This window comes from Mus musculus, chromosome 5 (genome assembly GCF_000001635.26).
Source record: "Mus musculus strain C57BL/6J chromosome 5, GRCm38.p6 C57BL/6J".
Taxonomy (NCBI): domain Eukaryota; kingdom Metazoa; phylum Chordata; class Mammalia; order Rodentia; family Muridae; genus Mus; species Mus musculus.
Genome location: NC_000071.6, coordinates 22,538,415 through 22,558,528, shown reverse-complemented (window position 1 = coordinate 22,558,528; position 20,114 = coordinate 22,538,415). Strand labels below are relative to the sequence as shown.

At 42.8% G+C, this 20,114-nt stretch overlaps 1 protein-coding gene and 1 long non-coding RNA gene across 3 annotated transcripts in view; one reads left to right on the top strand and one right to left on the bottom strand.

The window, feature by feature from the left end:
• Positions 1-357: 357 nt before the first annotated feature.
• 6030443J06Rik (RIKEN cDNA 6030443J06 gene) lies at positions 358-8,116 on the bottom strand. The gene is made up of 3 exons (NR_102315.1): positions 8,057-8,116; positions 4,692-4,770; positions 358-4,542 (listed from the first exon to the last, which is right to left on the bottom strand). It is a non-coding gene; the product is annotated as an RIKEN cDNA 6030443J06 gene (long non-coding RNA).
• Positions 8,117-8,190: 74 nt separating this feature from the next.
• Positions 8,191-20,114, top strand: part of Orc5 (origin recognition complex, subunit 5) — a 63,859-nt gene continuing 51,935 nt past the window's right edge. The window contains exons 1-3 of one of the 2 annotated variants that reach the window (NM_011959.3): positions 8,191-8,337; positions 10,513-10,605; positions 11,931-12,131. In NM_011959.3, the coding sequence (NP_036089.1) occupies positions 8,266-8,337; positions 10,513-10,605; positions 11,931-12,131 (366 nt within the window). In that variant the 5' untranslated portion in view covers positions 8,191-8,265. The remainder of the gene's footprint in view (positions 8,338-10,512; positions 10,606-11,930; positions 12,132-20,114) is intronic. The other variant, XM_006535716.4, reaches the window with a different exon arrangement.

Sequence of the window (20,114 nt, the reverse complement as noted above, 5' to 3'; positions counted from 1 at the left end):
GGGGTAGCAGTACAATTTAATTATATTTTAGAGAGTAAAAATTCTGGCAACCGGGCTGGAGAGATGGCTCAGTGGTTAAGAGCACTGGTTGCTCTTCCAGAGGTCCTGAGTTCAACTCCCAGCATCCACATGGTGGCTCACAGCCATCTGTAATGAGAACTGATGCTCTCTTCTGGCATTAGGGTGTACATGCAGATAGAGCACTCACACATAAAATAAATAAATCAATCTTTTTAGAATAAATCCTGGATATCAGTATGATTACCAACATTTAAATGGGCAAGTGGCTTACTAGATATCTTCATTTTCTTCATATTCCCACTACTTTTAACACTTATTTAAAGCAAAATTGTAGCATGTGTTTTATGTTTTTATTACACATTAAAAAACAAAAGATACTACAATAAAAGTACAAAATTTGAAAGTGAAGGCTAAATTTTTGCAGTATTCTTCAAGCAATAAATGTGCATAATGATTAACTAAGAATGTTATAAATTCCAAGGGAAAGGCCAAAACTCCTTTTAAAATGGATACAAACAGTAGGTGAAGGACCAGAGAGATGGCTGTCTGGTTATATGCTTGCTATGCAATTAAATGTAATGCCCTAAGTTTCATAATATCTCCTCCTCGTGTGACATTTTTCCAGGCTACCGTACCGAGTATTTCAGGGCAGCCCATGGGAAAAACCCATAACACTTATCTATGTGACTGTGTAGATTCAAAGGATGGAAATGTGTCTGCCTGCTGTCCTGCAATGTACTGTATCTGACTGGTTAAATGTGTCACCACAAGAAATTAATCCCACTGACTTTCCATCATGTCTGGGCTGTCCCCTCTGATAGCTGTTCAGGGTGCCTGGATGACTGATAAAAGGACAACTGTTTGTGGATAAGGAGATGCTCTGTCAGAGTCCCTCGCTGGGGAATAGATGGCTAACACAAAATGAACTGGATTTTGTTTTGTTGTTGTTGTTGGACTCTTTTTTTTTTCAAGACAGGGTTTCTCTGTGTAGCCCAGGCTGTCCTAGAACTCACTCTGTAGACCAGGCTGGCCTCAAACTCAGAAACCCACCTGCCTCTGCCTCCCAAGTGCTGGGATTAAAAGCATGCACCACCACTGCCTGGTGATTTTTGTGGTTTTGTGTGTGTGTTTCTTCTTTTTTTTTAAGATAAAGAAAGGGCAGGATGCTAGTGAGTGGGTAAGTGGGGAGGATCTGGGGGGATTGGGAGAAGGGAAAGCATGGTCAAAATAAATTGTATGAAAATAACTTTTCCTTTTCATTAAAAGATGTTTAGGACAGCCCAGCTTAATGCTAATTGTAAAAGGTTTCAGAGATGGAGCTGGGCAGGTTCAAGTAGAGTTTGAAGGCAAGCAGCTAAGAATATAAGCCTCTGATGGTCCTTGAAGGCAAGACACCATTCATTTGATAATAATTAAATTTGGATACTGATAGTAAATGTTGAAAAAGAAAAAGAAAAAGAAAGAGAAAAGAAAAAGAGTAACTGTAAGTGAGAAAGCAGTTACATATCAGAGACAGCAAACAAGAAATATTAACCTGCTCTGGAGCCCGCCGAGTTGCCCTGAGCAGCCTGCTAGCCCAGGAGGGCCTCCATTCTCCACCCTCCTCTCCGCCCACCTTCATCAGACCTGTGGATCCTAAGCCATACAGGGAAGCTTCCCTTCCCAGACTTTTCTTCCCTGCTTGCTGAGACCTCTGGAGCCAGCCGAGCTGCCCTGAGCAGCCTGATGGCACAGGAGGACCTCCACTCTCCATCCACCTCTGCCCACCTTTGTGGGATCTACAGATCCTGAACCAAACAGACCTGCAGATATGGAACCATACAACCCACGGATACCCATTAGAGGCCTGGCAAATCAGCAGCATCAAGGTTAACCTCCCTCCCAATATCTATTACAACAGGAGCATCCAGGGACCAAAGCCATCCAGATGGCTAAAGGCCCTCAAAAAAAAATCAACAAAAGCCAGGGTAATATGACACTTTCAGAGCACACATGCCCTCCTACAGCAAGCCCTGGATATCCTAACACAACTCAAGCACAAGAAAATGACCTTAAATCCAATCTTATAAAGATGACAGAGGCCTTTAAAGAGCAAATGAACAAATCCCTTAAAGAAATACAAGAAAATACAATCAAACAGGTAGAGGTCTTTAAAGTGGAAACAAATGAATCCCTTAAAGACATACAGGAAAATACAATTAAACAGGTGAAGTATTTCCTTCATAAAACTGTGCAAGACCTGAAAGTGAAAAGAGAAGCAATAAAGAGGAAATCCTAGAGATGGAAAATCTAGGGAAAAGAACAACAAATACAAGCATCACCAACGTAACTCAGGAGATGGGAGAATCTCAGGCATGCAAGATATAACAGGACAAACTGATACATCAGTGAGAAAATAATGTTAAATCTAAAACATTCTGACACAAAACATCCAGGAAACCTGGGATACCGTGACAAGTCCTAACATAAAAATAATTGAAATAGAAGAAGGTAGAGTCAGAGCTCCAAGGCCCAGAAAATATTTTCAACTAAATCACAGAAAAAAGAAAGAAAGAAAGAAAGAAAGAAAGAAAGGAAGGAAGAAAGGTCCCAACCTAAAGAGATTTCTATAGACCTATACAAGAATCTTAGAGAACACCAATTAGGCTGGACCAGAAAAAAATCCTCCTGTCACATAATAATCAAAACACAAAAATCTACAGAACAAAGAAACAATATTAAAAGCAGTAAGTAAAGGGGGCCAGGTAACATACAAAGGCAGACCTATCAGAGTTGCACCTGACGTCTCAACAGAGACTGTAAAAGCTAGAAGGGCTTAGACAGATATATTGCAACCTCCAAAAACCCAGATGCCAGCCATGCTAGGCTCCTGTCTGAGAGCACAACATCAGTAATAGTGTCAGTGTTTGGTACCTGCTCATGAGGTGGACCCCAAGTTGGGCCCATCACTGATCATCTTTTCTGAGTCAGACTCCTCCTCTAAGGTTGATTTCTCCTCTTCTGATTCATAACTAACCTCTCCTGAGCTACTTTTCTCAGACTTTTCTGTTGAGAAATAAACATTGTCCTTAGATCCTGAGGGAGACTGTAGTGATGGAGTACCCTCACAAGGAGGTAAACCTACTGTCTCCTGAGCACATATGGCTTTTTTGCCGTCTGCCAATGCCGTCCTAAGCACATTCCAAATAGCAAACGCTGTAAGGGGCACGCCTCCAGTCTCTGAAAACCAGTTTTAAATATCTAATCCTTTCTCTCATGTATCTACCTATCTACCTCTGGAGTTCTTTTTCCTGGAAAACAAGGACTAGCTGGACTAAGTTTGTACAAACTGAAGTCAGTCAGCTGGCTAGTGTTAACTTCAATGCCTTTTTCTTTAACAGTATGCTTAATAACATCTGTAAGTAACTCTCTGTCTGTAGATTTACTTTGTCCCATCCTGAGAGACACACATGAAATGCACACAACCCAGAACTGATGGCTTCTGACCTGAGATGGGTGCTGTTAACGCCCAACAGAACAGCTAGTCACTGATGGCACCTAATATCAGCCTCTGCTGATGGTAACAAGCAATAAAAGCCAGAGTTGATGGCTCCTGGCTTAAAGTGGTCACTGATGGTACCCAATATCAACTACTGCTGATGGTGTGAGACCCCAACTTAGAGCGTTTCTCCCTGGAAGGTAAAGCCCCTGGACATTCCCCAAGCTTGTTTTCCCAGATCTCTAAAAATACAGCCAGAAAGAAGCTCTTTGTTCTCTATAGCCAGCAAAAAGCCTTTTTGTTTCTATACTTTACAACCAGAGATGCGATAATTGTAATTTTACCAAGGATACCTGGCAGAGAAGAGCTGTAGCCCAACTCCTCCCAATTCCTCAGCTAGCTGTTGAAAGCCCCCTACTGTTACTGCTCGGGGTCGAACTCCCCTGCCCTGCGAAGCACAAGGAGTTCGTCCTCAGCTAGCTGATAATAAAACCTCTTGCAGTTTGCATCAGGTGTGGTTTTCTCTCGAGTCATTGGGGTGCTGGCCAGCTCATCCCAGGACTTGAGCAGAGGCCCAGCTTTGGGGGTCTTACAATGGCAGTCGGCAATATCATCTATTTCTCACGCTCCATAGCTGCAGGACATCGTGACCTACTGGACCAACTTCCCCAAGAGGAAGGGGGGAGGGGACCCTGTAATATCCAAAATGAATTCAAGACCATCCAGTACCTTCCCCCTTCAAAAAGGACCTTCCAAGCAGCAGCCTGGAAATGGCACCCAAACACCACGGTCACGCTTAGGATCTGAGGTTCACCATGGGTACTCCAGGGTGGGGAGGGGATGGAACAGCCACCTAGAACTGTGCAGATGTAGGCGTAAGCAGAGCGTGACCGGCATTGCTGGAATCAGTTCTCATCTAGCAGGCACTGGGCATTGTGATGTTTAATTCTCCCACCTGTGGAACAGAGAGAGGGCAGACCTCACTGTCCACACACCTGCTGTCAGGTTTTCAGGTGGGGTGCGCTACTCTCGAAAGTCCCAACCTGGAGGGAAGCAGAGAGAAGCTTCTCTAAGCCTGTGCCTTCCTTCCTACCTGCCTCTCCTCCCCTCATCTCCCCTCCCCCTCCCCCACCCCCACTCCCACTCCCACTCCCACCCCGGGCCTGCTCACCGGCAGCTGCATCAAGCTCACCTGTGTGCTTCAACAGCCTTTTCCAGGTGCTCACCTGAGTGCTGTTTGTCCTATGTCACCTTGTTGCCACAAGGCCCCTCTGCAAATGAAATAAAATGTAATTTACTAAAAAAAAAAAGAAAGAAAGAAAAAAAGAAAGAAAAGGACTTTTCAAACTGAACTAGCAGGCAAAGTACAGAGCCAGATAAGGAAGCTGGCTGACTAAATAAATGTAAAAACATAGTTTTAGCGGTCAAAATGATTAAGCCTGAAGCTACCAAAACAGTATTAGCTGTTCTTAGAGAAATAACCATAACAAGATTAGCAATTCTCCTGCCCCCTACCCCACACTGAATTCTGACAAAGACCACAAACCACCCTGATCTTGTTGCGAGAATTCCCCTTATGTTAATAGCTGTGACGTTAATAGCTGATCCATAAGTTCAAAATGTACTATTACTTTGCTGACCAAATCATAATAACCCACCATGGGGGCAAGCAAAGTGAGTCACTAGGCCAAAGGGTTACTTAGTCACTATACAAACCAACCAATGCCTAAAAGGGTTACTTGCTACACCAATGAGAACCATGTTGCTCAAATCTGCCCCTTAAAATGGTATAAAAAGTGTGTTCTTTCTTTGTTCTTGGTCTCTCCTCTGGCCCGCATGCTGAGAGGGGAGTCCCCAACATGTTGGATCAATAAAAATCCTCATGTGTTTTGCTGCGATGGCGGCAGTCTCTGTGGTCCTTGTGAGTAAGGATCTTTTGGAACTACAACAACCCCAACTAACCAGGGCCCCAGGACACCAAGTTCATCCATATGCACCCCAACCAGTTTGAGGAGGTCGCGTGGTTCAGCTGTACCTGCACATCAAGAAGCCTCGCAAGGAGGACCACTACCGCGCTACCAAAGTGGGGTTCTGGCTGGAGCTGGTCCGGCACCTCAGTACCATGATGCTCCCCCCACCCTGGCTCCCGCGCCAGGCCACAAGGTGCCCTGCTGTAAAGTCATCCTCCGCGTTCTCGTCCTCCATCGCTCCGGGTTCAAAACTGCCCAGGTAGGGATGCCTGGCTGGGGATCCCGACCTGGGCCCAGACGGCTCTAGTATGATTACTCAAAGGAGTTGAGCATGAGGATTAACGGTGGGAGCCTTCCTCAACATCTTTGCCTTCGCTACACTCTACTACAAGAAGGACAGTAGTGCCAAGAGATGCACTGCAAGCCGTGCCCTCTCCACCTGACGCCACGCGGGGAACGACATCAAGAGGGCAGACAGGCTGGCGAACTGGGTCACGAGTTCGATTCCCACACCAAAAGCCCCACCGTGGCCCCATCAGGAAAACACCCCAGGACATGAAGAGTTGAGGAAGAGGGCAAAGGAATGTGCAAGACTTGGTGGTGGGCGGTGGATGCCAGAATGAACTGGTTTGAACCAGACTGAACTGGACTTGACCGGTTTGAGCTGGGTTGGAACCAGAGGAACTCATGTCCAAGGAAAAGCCATGGAGTCCTTCCTGGTACTTGGGTTCAGCTACAGATCAAGTGCTTAAACTTTTTTTTCTTTTAGATCAAGTCCAGTCCCAATATGGAGTATGCTTGGCCTCTCAATATGATTGTATATATAAGCAATCCCCAAACTTCTAGCAAAGAACTCCTACAGCTGATCAACAACTTCAGCAAAGTGGCTGGATAAAAAATTAGCTCAAAGAAATCAATAGACTTCCTTTACACAAATGATAAACTGTCTGAGAAAAAAAATAGGGAAACAACACCCTAAAGAAAGAAATTGAAGAAGATATCAGTTAGATGTAAACTCTCCCATGCTCAAGGATAGGCAGGATTAAAATAGTGAAAATGACCATCCTACCGAAGGCAATTTACAGATTCCAACACAATTTTTTATAGACCTTGAACAAGCAATTCTCAACTTCATAAGAAACAAACAAACAAACAAACAAACAAAAACCACAGGAGAGCCAAAACAATCCTGAGCAATGAAAGAACTTCCAGAAGAGTCACAGTCCCTGACCTCAGGCTGTAATAAAGAGCAACAGTGATACAAAACACCTGTGTGATACTGATACAAAAACAGACTCACAGATCAAAGTAAATGAATCAAAGACCCAGAAACAAACTCACATACCTATGAACACTTGATCTTTGAAAAAGAAGCCAAAATTATACAGTGAAAAAGAAAGAAAGAAAGAAAGAAAGAAAGAAAGAAAGAAAGAAAGAAAGAAAGAAAGAAAGCAAGCACCTTCAATAAATGGTGCTGGTCTAACTGGCAGTCTGTATGTAGAAGAATGAAAATAGATCCATATTTATCATCTTGCACAAACCTCAAGTCCAAGTGGATCAAGGATCTCAACATAAAACCGGATACATTGAGTCTAATAGAAGAGAAAGTGGGGAAGAGCCATGAACACGCTGGCATAGGGAAAATGTCCTGAATAGAACACCAGTGGCTCAGGCTCTAAGATCAAATATTGATAAATGGGACCTCATGAAACTGAAAAGCTTCTGTAAGGCAAAGGGCTCTATCAACAGGACCAAACAGCAGCCTACAGATTGGGAAAGGATTGTCACTAACTACTTATGGTAGAGGCTGTGGAGTAAGGGGAATACTTCTTCATTGCAGGTAGTAATTCAAACTTGTACAACCACTTTGGAACCAAAGTGTGTGTGTGTGTGTGTGGTAATTAGATTTCCTCCACAGGCAGTTGTATTGTTCAATAATACATAATGGGCCTCTTTCTAATATGGGTGCCGTGTTTTCCTTGTCTTTTTGCACTGTTTATGAAATCTATGTGTAGCAGACACTGCGTACATTATCTTTTATTCTTAAAAATACTCTACTATAGTCCTTATGTTCTATATAAGGAAGTTTATAAATAAACGGTTCAAAGATTCTCCCAACATCTCAAAATTCAGAAAAAGTTGAGTCAATGTTTCCAGACCAAATTTTTTTTTCAGGACCCAAAGCCCTCTCTTTGGACACGAATTTTCTTATTCCTATACATTCTTTCATTTCAAGGCTTTTCTTCTTCCAGGTGTCCTATAAATGTGCAAGGACAACGTTAATTTTACTGATTACCCTCACTAACACTCGAATACTTCCACATCTAGTTTCAAGCTTGCAAAGACAAACAAATGATTTTATTTAGTTAGTTCCACAGAGTTCCCATTGTCCACTTTCTTGCCAGAGGAAAACCAATTTTTTTTTAAAGAATACTCGTTTCTGTCGGTACTTTTATGTGTGCGGCTTTCTGGAGGGAACTGAAGACACAGAAGGTGGGCGGTGAGGTGCCCCCAGGTCGCCCTTCAGCTTGTGTAAGGGTTTCAGGCTGGAAAGCTCAGGCCAGAGTGGGAAGCGATAACCACTTACCAGTAACCGACCACTGAGCACCGCCGCCTGGAGACTAGAGCGGCCCACGTTGTCGCGCGGCTCCCTGACGTCACTCGACCGCGCTGGCTCCGCCCCCAGCCCAGGCTTCCGGCCGGAAAGCTTGCGGTTGTTCTACGTGAACCACGCCTGAGTGGCGCAGGGCTGACCGGAGGCCAACTGCTCTGCAGTATCAGGTGGTGCCCGCCAAAATGTCTCACTTGGAGAGCATGGTCCTCTGTCGAGAGGCCCAAGTGTCCACTTTGCAGTCCCTGTTTGGAGAGGTATTGTAGTCAGACTGCTTCCCAAATGCCAGAGGCGAATGCGTCCTGGATCCGTTCCGTTTGGGGGGAGTACTGTGTGGATTGCGAGGCGGTAGGCTATCCCCCTTATGTTAAGATGGAGGTGCGGTATGACTGCCCCACACTTACCCAAAGAAACTTCTCAGTCTATTTTAAAGGAGACTGCAGAGGAAGAGCTGGCCTGCTCTACAGGACGTCGGCTAGGAAGTGCTCCTTTTACTTGGACCACACTTTGGAGATTATGTGAGCCCCAAATAGCTACTGCAAGTTGCTGCAGAACAGGGTTTGGGTAGGAAGTCTGTTTGCAGAGTGTTTACTAAACGCCAGTTCGCCCGTTGTAGTGAGGTATAGATTGGGTCAAATACAGAGAGGTGATTGGCTTCAAGGCCAATTAGGGTAACGCTGTGGTTTAGCCTTTAAAATCCTTCAGCTTTTCTAGAATTATAAAAGCCAGGAGAAGTCTCGCTTGGGTTTCTCTCCCTGCCGACCAGATGAGATGATTTAGAGGGGAGAGGTTAGCCTCTGAAGTGAACACAGGCTGAAGTAACATTCATTTCTCTCAGTTGCCTTGCATTGTGCTCATTAATTAGAATTGATTGCACTTGGATCTTATCTGGGAGATGAGCAAATACAAATAGCCATTTAGTCTTCCTTTAGAAATGTACTTTCATCCAGCAGAGTGTCGGATCCAGTGCGTCTGTGGTGGCAGATGAAATAGTCATGGAAAAGTACTTCCCTCCATCTAAAAGGCGTCATGTTAGCAATTCTAGAGGTCAGCTGCATCTGTAGTTCCTAGTTATAATGCTTTCAGTTATAGTTACCTATATTATTGAAATGTATAATTGTTTATGCTCTGTACATTCCTTCATTGGACTTGATAAACCCAGATTATTCTAACCAAAAGTACTCCTCTTTTTTTGAGGAATACTTTATTAGCAAAATAAGATAGGTAGGGCTGATTTAGCAGTGGGTCCCAGAAAAGGCTTCACCTTTGCTCTTATTTAATACTACATCTAACAAAAACAATATTTTTCTTCAAGGAAGTTTGCATGTGGGAAATACAAAGAACCACTATAGCAAATAGCTACAGAAGAAAAAAGAGCTAGCTATGCTCGTAGAAGACTAATTTATATGTTTAGCAAGTGTGTATTTTCTGAGCACTGGCTCTGTGTGTGGCACTGTGCCAGATTCAGTCTTGTGGCACATGTTGGGGAAAAGTTAAGTGACAGTGGAGTCAGAGTTCATTTCAACTCTAGGTGACAATGTGAACGTTGTTTAAAAGGGGAGCATGCTGGTTAGTTTTGCCCTCGTGGGAAGAGAGAACATAACTGAAAACAAATATGCCTCCAACAGATAGTCAGTAGGCAAGTCTGTAGGACATTTTCTTGATTAATGATTGATGTGGGAGGGCCCAGCCCACTGGGAATGGTACAACTCCAGGGAAGAAAGCAAGCTGAGTAAGTCATTAAGACACCTTCCTCCGTGGCCTCTGCTTCAGTTTCTGCTTCTAGGTTCTTGCCTGGAATTCCTGCCCCAACTTTCCTTCATGATGAACTATAACCGTCAAGCTGAAGTAAACCCTTTCCTCCACAGGACGCCTCTGAGCATGCTATTAATCACGGCAATGGAAGCTTGTATGGGCAGGGAATACTGTAGTAGGCTCCAAAGAGTAGATGTATACAAGTGTGATGGGATTCCAGATTTCATCTAGCTTTGGAAAGAAAGAAAAACAAAAAGTCATGAGCTTCCTTTTTGCTTATGAAATGATACCTGAAATTATTTTAAAAATTTATGTCTCCCCAGTAGATGTTTGAAGCCATCAGAGTCTACCCTGTTTGACACTGGTATCTGTGCTGCTCAGTCGCTTATAATTTTATAGGATAATTCCATAAGGGGACACACGTTGAGTTGAATTTAAGTTCAACTTAAAGTATTAGGCACACGCCTTTAATCCCAGCACTCGGGAGGCAGAGGCAGGCGGATATCTGAGTTCGAGGCCAGCCTGGTCTACAAAGTGAGTTCCAGGACAGCCAGGAACTACAGGGCTACACAGAGAAACCCTGTCTCAAAAAACCAAATAATAATAATAAAAAAAAGAATATGTATATACCACTGAAATAACTTGGATTTAGTGTTATCCTGTCTTTTCTTTCTTAGAGACATCATTTCAGCTTTCCGTCCATCTTTATTTATGGACACACTGCCAGTGGGAAGACCTATGTAACACAAACATTGTTGAAAACTTTAGAGGTAAGAATAACCCTAACCCTGATGTGGACCTTTATTCTTACGTCACTAGAGACGGAATGAATCGAGACAATTTATTTCACCACCCAGTGCCTTCTCTATCTGCAAACCAGGGCAAGTAGAGTCAGCTTTGGGATTGTTAGGTACTAAATGTTAACGCATGAAAAATGAATTGCAGTTCTTATTATAAACAGTTATAGAAGTATTTTAGATGCTATTTATTTATGAATATTATCATATACCTACTTATGTCCTAAGCCAGCAGTAAGCCATATCTATTTGAGAAGGTATGGCTGTGATCTGCAGCAAGTGTGTACACAGAAACAGATGTGCAGGCCACAGCTTCAGGTTGCTAACTCTGGTCTTGCCTTAGCTCCGAGGATGCATATTTAAGATGGCCTGCTGAGTTGCTCTGAAAACTTGCATTTGAAAACTTGTCTATGAAGTATCCTGGAGATAATTGTTGAATAAAAGCATGAAAATCCAGTAAGGAGTTTTATGTTTAAGGAATGTATTATATTTTTAATACTTTATTACTTTTTGCAATCACTTAATGTAAGAAGAGATTTGTTTCTGTTATAGATGCCCAAATACATGCTTAGAAAAAATACTATTATTTGAGTCAAAAATAGCACAAAAATAAGCAAGATACTTATTTTTAACAGACATTATGAGTGTTCTACATAAGGAAATGAATGTGAAAGCAAATATTGTTGGTATCTTCCTACTAAATAAATGTAACATTTATTTAATGTAAGTAATCTTCTCTAGTAAATAAAGTTCTCACTAGGAGTTTCAACATTCAAAAGTAGTTTGGTTTCTTTATAATAATATTTCGAGAGAAAAATACAAGTTTACTTTGGGTGCTAGAGGAAAACAAATGAAAAACTCAAATCACTGAAGTGAGTTTGAGTAAGGAACTATCTACAAAGGCTGAGGAAGTCTCAAGGGACTTAGAAGGGACAATATTCATCATGGCATTTATCTCCCCCAGACCTCAAGGGATCTTAGGGACACTGTTGCCAAAACTGGCAAGACTAGCTGCTTTACAGAAGCTGAACCCAGCTGGAGCGCTGGCCTTTACAGCACAATGTAGACCCTGAAATAACAACGAGCTGCTTCCCTCACCGCCCTGCTTCAGGCCCTAGCTGCTACCTCCTGTGACTTCTCCACCCAGGACCTGGTGATACACTTTACATGGTCAGGCTCTGGGGCACAGGGCACATAGAGAACAGTAGGGTGTAGACTCACTGAGGCCATTAGAAGCCACCCAGCAGACACTGCACTGTGTATGTTCTGTTTACCCTGCTGTGCTGTTTTGTTTTCAGCTGCCGCATGCCTTTGTGAATTGTGTTGAATGTTTTACTTCGAGGCTACTTTTGGAACAAATTTTAAACAAGCTGAGTCATCTTAATTCTTCAGATGCAGGGTGTTCTACAGAAATGACCTGTGAAACATTTAATGACTTTGTTCAGTTATTTAAGCAAGTGACCAGTGCTGAACATCTCAAGGACCAGACTGTGTATATTGTAAGTAATTTGATATGATCATATTATCTTTAATTTGAAAACTGCAGTAGATACACTTCCATATATTTATTTTGAATCTTATTTTGTATAGTGCTCTGTGGAAGGTACTTTTGTGATATAAAAATGTGTTAGAGCTGCTGTTAAAAAGGAGCTTTGCCTAACAGAAGAGTTATATATAACACATATTCACATAAGACAACATGCAGACTACAATAAGTGGTAGCCATGATATGCCAAGTACTAATGTTCATGACCATGTATAGCTTCATGAGTGGTAAGATTTGAGACAGACCGAAGAGAATGAATCGGATTATCAGTTGGTTTTCTCATCGTTGGGACCAAGTACGAAACAATGAGAAGGACAGGTTGGTTTTGGTTTAATGATCCAGCATGATGATTTTTGTTTTGGAGTGGTAAACGTATGTATAGGCACTATATAAAACTCTGAGACTGGATTAAGTTACCAGTACAGGTAGCTATGATACAGATGAGTCCTGTGGCATTGCATGGGTTTATGTGAACATTCCAGTATTCAGAGAATGGGAGATAAGAAAGAACACACATGAAGACTGAGAAGTTAGCGATATGGTAAGTCTACACACCAGATTACATCTGTGGCTCAGGCTTTAGTACAGCAATAAAAACAGAAGGAGTCTGCTTTAAATGTAGAGAGACAGGACACAAGGAATGAATGCCCACAAAACTCCCTTCCCATAAAAGATCCTAATGCCCCTAAGACAGTCTGTCCCCAGTGTCACAAAGGTTTCCACTGGAGAAAACATTGTACCTCCCTGCATGATAAAAATGGTAAACCACTAAAGCCTTTAAACTTAAGAGGGTGCAGCCTTCCAACAGTAAGAGATAACTGCTCCCATAGAAGCCTGATGGGTGTGTGAGATCTCAAAAGCCTCCCACCCAAAAGTAACCTTCAAATAGATAACAAGCCACCATCCACATTCCTCAACAGATAAAACTGACACTGGCCCTACCTTTACTAGCTCTCAATTCCAAAACCTTCTGCACTCAATACAAAATTGCCCACTGTACAGGGATTCCCCACAACCCTCAAGGCCAAAAAGAGTGTGCAGTACCTTAGAAGCTTTGCCAGGCCTTCCCTTTCCTGCTCTTTTAGCCCAAGAGAGCACTTTCTTGTTGGGGTTCTTTTGGTGTGCACCCACTGGCTTTCATTCATTGCTAGCATCTTCAGAAATTGTCTGAAATGTGTGAGACAAAGCTACAAGCCAGGTGATAAGAAAATGCTCTAAGGTGAGCTCTGCTTTTTCTCTGTATGTTTCAGAGGTTTCTTTGTTTTATAGAATATTCAGTCTTCTTAGTTTGACTTAGCAATCAGGACTGTACTGGCTGGTTTTGTGTGTCAACTTGACACAAGCTGAGGTTATCACAGAGAAAGAAATCTCTGTTGAGGAAATACCTCCATGAGATCCAGCCTTTTCTCAATTAGTGATCAAGTGGGGAGGGCCCATTAGGGGTGGTGCCATCCCTGGGCTTGATAGTCATGGGTTCTATAAGAAAGCAGGCTGAGCAACCCAGAGGAAGCAAGCCAGTAAGTAACATCCCTCCACGACCTCTGCATGAGCTCCTGCTTCCTAACCTGGTTGAGTTCCAGCCCTGACTTCTTTTGGTGATGAACAGCAGTGTGGAAATGGAAGCTGAGTAAACCCTTTCCTCCCCAACTAGTTTGTTTGTTTGTTTCTTTCTTTCTTTCTTTTTTTTATGGTTTTAGAGCTTTATTGTAGAAAGGCAGAAGAAGGAGAGAAGGTAGAAAGAGAGAGACCAGCCATGGCTATGTGGAGAGACGGGGGCGGGGGGAAGGAGGGTTAGAGAGGAGAGTAAGAAAGGTGAGGGCTTAAAGAGCCCCAACTTGTTTCTTGGTCATGATGTTTTGTGCAAGAATACAAACCCTGGCAAGACAAGGACAAAACACATCTTTTTTGTCTTGTAAGGAGAGAAAGTCTATTTTTTTTAAATGTTGCCAGCATGTAAATCTATGCACCACATGCATGCCCTGAACCTACATTGGTCAGAAGAGAACATTATATCCCCTGGAACTAAAGTTGGTTGTAAGCTTTCATGTGGGTGCTGGGAATTCAATCCAGGTCATCTGGAAGAGCACCAAGTGCTCTTAACCTCTGAGCCATCTTTCTAGCCCCAAGTCAGTTTGTAAATGTTTAGCAAATGCTAGTAAAGAATGCAGTGATTGCTAATAATCATTACCATTTCTTTGATGTATTCTAAGGTGACTCTTGTTTAACTCACTGTTGCTTTTATACCAACAGTGAAAATGTTAAAAATGATGGGAAAAGACAAATAGCATTTTAGTACTATAAAAATAGTTTCATAATGTAACAACCAAATGAAGACCATCTCTGTAGATGTTGAAATATCTAAATATACAGAAGTTGTCTTAGAGAAGGATGATTCAAAGATGTAACTGATAGACAATAAGGAGGATTGGCCCCAGACTGTATGACTAACTTTAGCAAATAGAATTTGCAGGGCTGCTGAGATGAGAAGGGAGAGAGAGCCAGGGTGAGGATGGGAGGCTTCATGTTTCAGATCCCATAGACCAGAGAATGTACCCAACAAGCATTTGTCACTTAGCTGAGCATAAAGGTACAAAAGTGTACGGGCATTTGGGGTAGAACATTTTTTCATAAGAGTGAACGATTTTTTTAAGTTAGTCTGTGTTGTAGATTAGAATTATTTATATGGAGATTGATGGGAAATTTCCTAGTGAGAATGTGTAGTAGGAACACTAATTTATATATTTATTGCAGTAAATTATAGTTTTAGTTTGTCTAAGTTAACTAGGAATTACATATTTTAAATATGACTATTCTCATACACTGTTACAAGCCCTCTGTAAAATGCATATAAAATATCTGAATTATTCAGGAAAACTATATATCCTGAATTTTAATTTTATTCCTAATTTAAATGATTATGTAATTTACAATAAGATCTTTTAGTAGAGGTAAATGTTTATGATATAAGAAAGGCGGGCTCCTTAGTAGAAAGGGGGACTTTAGTTCTCTGTAGAAAATGTATCAGATAACATAGACCATCTTGTCAGGTTTTAAAGCTAGGAAGCTATCAATGACTGGAAAACGTGGGAGCCAATTTGAGGAGGATCAACAGTTTGACAATTAAAAACTGAGTTAAGCAAGCAGGTACTGTTGCAGACTTTGGGAATATCCCGTCACTATCTGATTACATAAAGGTCTATGATTCACCAAAAAATGATATCCTGGTCTTAAAGAGTATGTAAATATAAGGAGTGTTTTGTTCTGTAGAAGTCTCTCATGTTGGGGTCTCCCATTACCAAGATAAACCAAGTGAGTTTGTAGGCTGGATTTAAAGTACATTAGGGGAATTTTGGGATGGGTGAGCTTTATCTTATTTTTATCTCTAGGCATTTTTGAACCATTACTGGTGTGTGGGGCCTAGAAACTGGGGTTTTTCTAATAACTGACTTGCCTGGGCTTGTCTGGACTTGCCCAGTTCTTAGGCCTAGTCTCTTAAACTGTCAACTTGAGCCTGTTATGGAGTCAGCGTAGTCTTTTTATTTTCTCTTTTAGTTTTGGGCCATCTTGAATCTTTGTGACGTTTAATAAATCTGTTCTTTAACAAACCTAATTAAAGTATTAATTATGTAGGGACCATAAGTCAAAGTTAACATCAGTAGGATCTGTCTTCTTACTTTTGACTAAGGCCATTGATTTTTTTTTTTTTTTTTTTTTGACCACCCCTGAGTGGTCCACATAGAAATAACATTTTTTATTTAAGGCTGTACAGAGTTCTCTTTGTTGGAGAAACAGCAAGTCTAGACCTCTTTTGTTTTATAAGACTTTTTATCAGGGAGGATAGGGAATCCTGTAGGGCCATGATGGACTTTTTAAAAAATCTCTTATGTATTTGTATCTATCATCATCTGTAGTGCCTTATAGGGTTGAGGCCCCTACTCTAGCAGCTCCCACCAGTCCTGTGTCAAGGAGAGAATCTAATAGCACAATGCAAATGGCCACCCTTTTTAACTCCATTGTTTGGAGGTGTTAACTAGTTGAAGACATCCTCTCTAGAGTAATAAGTCACTCTGGATACCAGCCGAGCTAGAACATAAAAATCTTTAGTTGTATTTCCATAAATGAATGGCGTAAGTCCCAAGGTACAAGCCCACCAAGCATTCTCTGGGGGTAACATGTATCCTGTAACAGTAGGGATTGCATGTGGTTGTAGAGGTGAGAATAGGCAGAGTCCCTGTCCAGTAACCAGGAGTTCTGTTAAGTCCAGGGCGAGAGGAGTTAAGAACCAGCAGTCTAACCAGCCTTCTTGCCAGCCACTGTGAGCTTGATGACAGGTTTGTTGCATTACCTCCCTGGGTACCCGAGAGCAAGGGAGGCTAGTGGTTGGTGTCGCAGAGCATGAGGAGCAAGGAGCAGGATCAGGAGCGCTGGAGTCACAGTTTCAGCAAATCAGTGGGGTCCGGGGTGACCTTTCATCATTCTTGTGTCGGTTCACCTGGAAGTCTCTTCTGCCGGGACCTCAACTGCTAGATCCTCCCTCTCCTGGCAGGCCTAATGTGGAAGTGATGTATCCACGGCTTGGTCTCGTCCACCTTAACAGCCATAGGTGTGGTCAGATCAGGGTGTGAGGTCTTTCCAGGAAGGTTCTAGAGTCTTATGAAGTATCTCCTTAAAGTTGGTGGGTGAGTTCTTGAATCTTTGAGGCAGGCATATGTGTCTAAGTCAGTTGTCCTTTGAAGCCTCTCTCTAAATCTTGGCTATTTAAAAGCAAATAGAGGCTGGCTTTTGGGTGCCAGAGGCCGCAAAGTTACTGAGTGTGGCTGAAGCTTCTAAGGGATGCCAGGGGCAGATTGGTTAACAAAAGTCATGTGTACAGCTGACTGGTGTTCTCTGGCTTTGGGTCAAAAGGAGTATAGGTCTTACAAGCTTAAAAAGTTTTTTAGATGTTTGCTGGGGTTTTTATTTTTTTTCTCTGTATCACTTGGCTCACCTTAGATAAATTTGTGGACTGTCTGACGGCCTCTCAGAGGCCCCTTATCAGAATCTGACCCAGAGCCTCTCTTTACCTTTAGTAGTGTTAAAATCCCAATCAGGTCGAGTCAAAGGAAAGGCTGTATCAATATCAGCCCGGACTTGAGTAGGCAGCCCATTTGTTCCTGGAATCAATTTCCTGGTGGCTCTCACGATCTTTTTTCTCTCTTCTGTCGTGAAGAGGACCTGGAACAATTGTTGATAATCATCTCAGATGGGTATATGAGTCAGCAGGATTGAATCTAGAAGACCCGTGAGAGCTGATGGTCTTTCTAAAAACGGAGAGTTTTGCAACTTCTAGTTGTAAAGATCATTACTCACAAATGGCACATATGTCATAAACTGTCTCCCCTGAGCATCTGGTGATCCTGTAGTCCAGAGGGGTAAGTCAGTAGTAGAGTTGGCCCTCTTGGCACTGCAGGCCTGAGTGAGGTGGACTCCAGGTGGAATCAGGAGAGTCACGGGGGGGGGGGGGGGGGGGGCAGTGCTGCTCTTCGTGCTGGCTGGGCAGGGGCAGCAGGAACATAAGGAGGGGTTCAGAGATCCTCCTCGGGAGCAGAAATGGGGGGCAAGGCAAGAGCCCGAGGCTTGGGAGTGGCGAGGCCTGCAACAAAAAAGATCTCATTCAAACGGGGCTTTTTAACCAGGTATTGTCACATGGTGATATATGGCACTTGGTTCAGTTGGCCCCAAGCCTCATAAACTAAACATTTACCCTGTAAATGATGGGGAGATATAAAGTCCTGTCCTCAGGCCATAGGTGGGCCATTTATTCATGCAAAAGATGGTTAATGTGTGTGGGTTGAACAACCAGACCCAAATCTTCTGTGACTCAGGGAAAGTCCTTAAAATGGTCAGGCCCAGGCCCAGTGGGGTGCTTTGTGCTTATCCCATCTTAGGAATCTAAGGAAAATTTGTACAAGAGAACAAACAATACACACAGACAAACACAGAAGGCATTCCCAGGAAAACAAAAACAAACCATAAGGCTGTCTCAGACAGACTTCCTACTGTGCATGTGAGGCCACAGCCAGTACAGAATCTAGATGAGAACTAGCAAGTTCTCCTGCCTCTGGTAGGAGGTCGGGAGGGTCCTCCATTGCCCCTGGCTCGGTGACAAAATACGTGTCAGCTTTGTCCCTCTCAGCCTCTAGGTTAAACCCAAAACAGAAACACAGAGATGTATAAGAAAAAAGACAGCTGGGAACCCTAACTTACCAACTGGAAAAACACTTTACTATTTGGGTCGGGGGTGGGGGGGTCTCTAGGGAATCCCAGATGAGCCCCCAAATATAAGGGTCTGTAATTCGCTGAAGAATGATATCCTGGACTTAAATAGTATATAAAGAGTAGAAGTCCAGCACGTTGGGATCTCCCATTACCAAGAGAGACAACCAAATGTGCTGGTAGACCCAATTTAAAGCACATTAGGGGAATTTCCGGGTGGGCAAGCTTTATCTTATTTTATCTCTAGGATTTTAGAACCATTATCAGGGTGTGGGGCTAGAAACTGGGTTGTTTTTTCTAGTAACTGACTTGTATGTCCTTGCCTAGACTTGCCTAGTTCTTAGGCCTAGTCTCTTAAACTGCCAGTTTGAAGCCTGCCATGGAGTCAGCCTAGCCTTCTCAACTAGATTTAAGGCCTATTTTTGAGGAGGAAACTATTTAAGCTTGGTCAGAACCCGTGGCTGAAGATAATAATAGACCCAAAGGGAGAACCTATTATTTTTTCCTTTCTAAATGAACATAATATCAAACTGCCGTCTAAGTACTTACCTCTATACCAATAGATTAGCACAGCTGAGAACTCATGAGAGAAGGTGTCCCTAAAAAGGACATCTGTATCATAATGCCTCCATACAAGGCTCAGAGAACAATGGAATTGGGAAAGAGCCAAAGGTTGGGAAAGCCAGGGACAAAGCTGTGTCTTCTGAATACAGCAGCCGTTGAAATCATGAACTGACCGCAGTTTTAGTCATCTGCACAGAATTAAGCCCAGCCAGCATTCCACCATGGATGAGGGAGGAGCTCACGAGGTCCCTGCCCCTAACTGAGGAGGTAATGGCCGTTGATGACTGGTTTTCTTGAGCTAGTTTTCTTCAGACCTGTGACCCCTGGTCGGTTGCCCATGCTCCAGTGAGCACCCTCACAGTCATGAGCATAGGCAGCACTAACTGGACTCGGGTATTTCAAAGAACAAGGGAGAACAAAGCATGAAGCTTGCATAGTGTGGGTAACTGGCAGCCCAGGAGTCTGAGAAGTGAGGGAGGTCCATGGTGAAAATGCATTGTATGCATGTACCAAGTTCTCAAAGACTGACCTTGGAAACCTTCCAGGAGTTAGTGAGCAGAAACATTGGATAAAGAGTTAAATCATGGACCGCCAATTCATTGGTTCCCTTGAGAATGTCATTTACTGCACTACAAGTTAGGCAAGTCATAGCCCCAAGAAGATATCAGGTCCTAGTTTCTGAACCCTGAAATACTACTTTACCTGGAAAAAGGATCTTCACACATAAAACTAAGTGAAGGCTCTTAAGGTAAGGAGATTTACCCAGTTATCTGGGAGGAAAACAGACCCCAATCCTAAATGTCAGTCCATAAGAGGCTCAGAAGGAAACTTGAGTGCACTATACAGGTGGGCAAGGCCAGACAGAGAACACTGCAGCAAATCAGGCGGACATTGGAGGATGTTTATTTGCCTTTAAGATTAGAATGTTGTTCCCAGGGGACCAGAAGAAGCTGGGAAGGGCAGGAAATGAATTTGCTCTAGGAACCATTGGAGTTATTGTTGTGATGCTCGGTGAGAGGGTCTTTAGGATTTCGACCTTCAAGAACTGTGAAAAAATAAATTTTAAGCCTTTAGGTCTATCTTAATAATATAAAAACAGCACAAACTCAGAAAAATT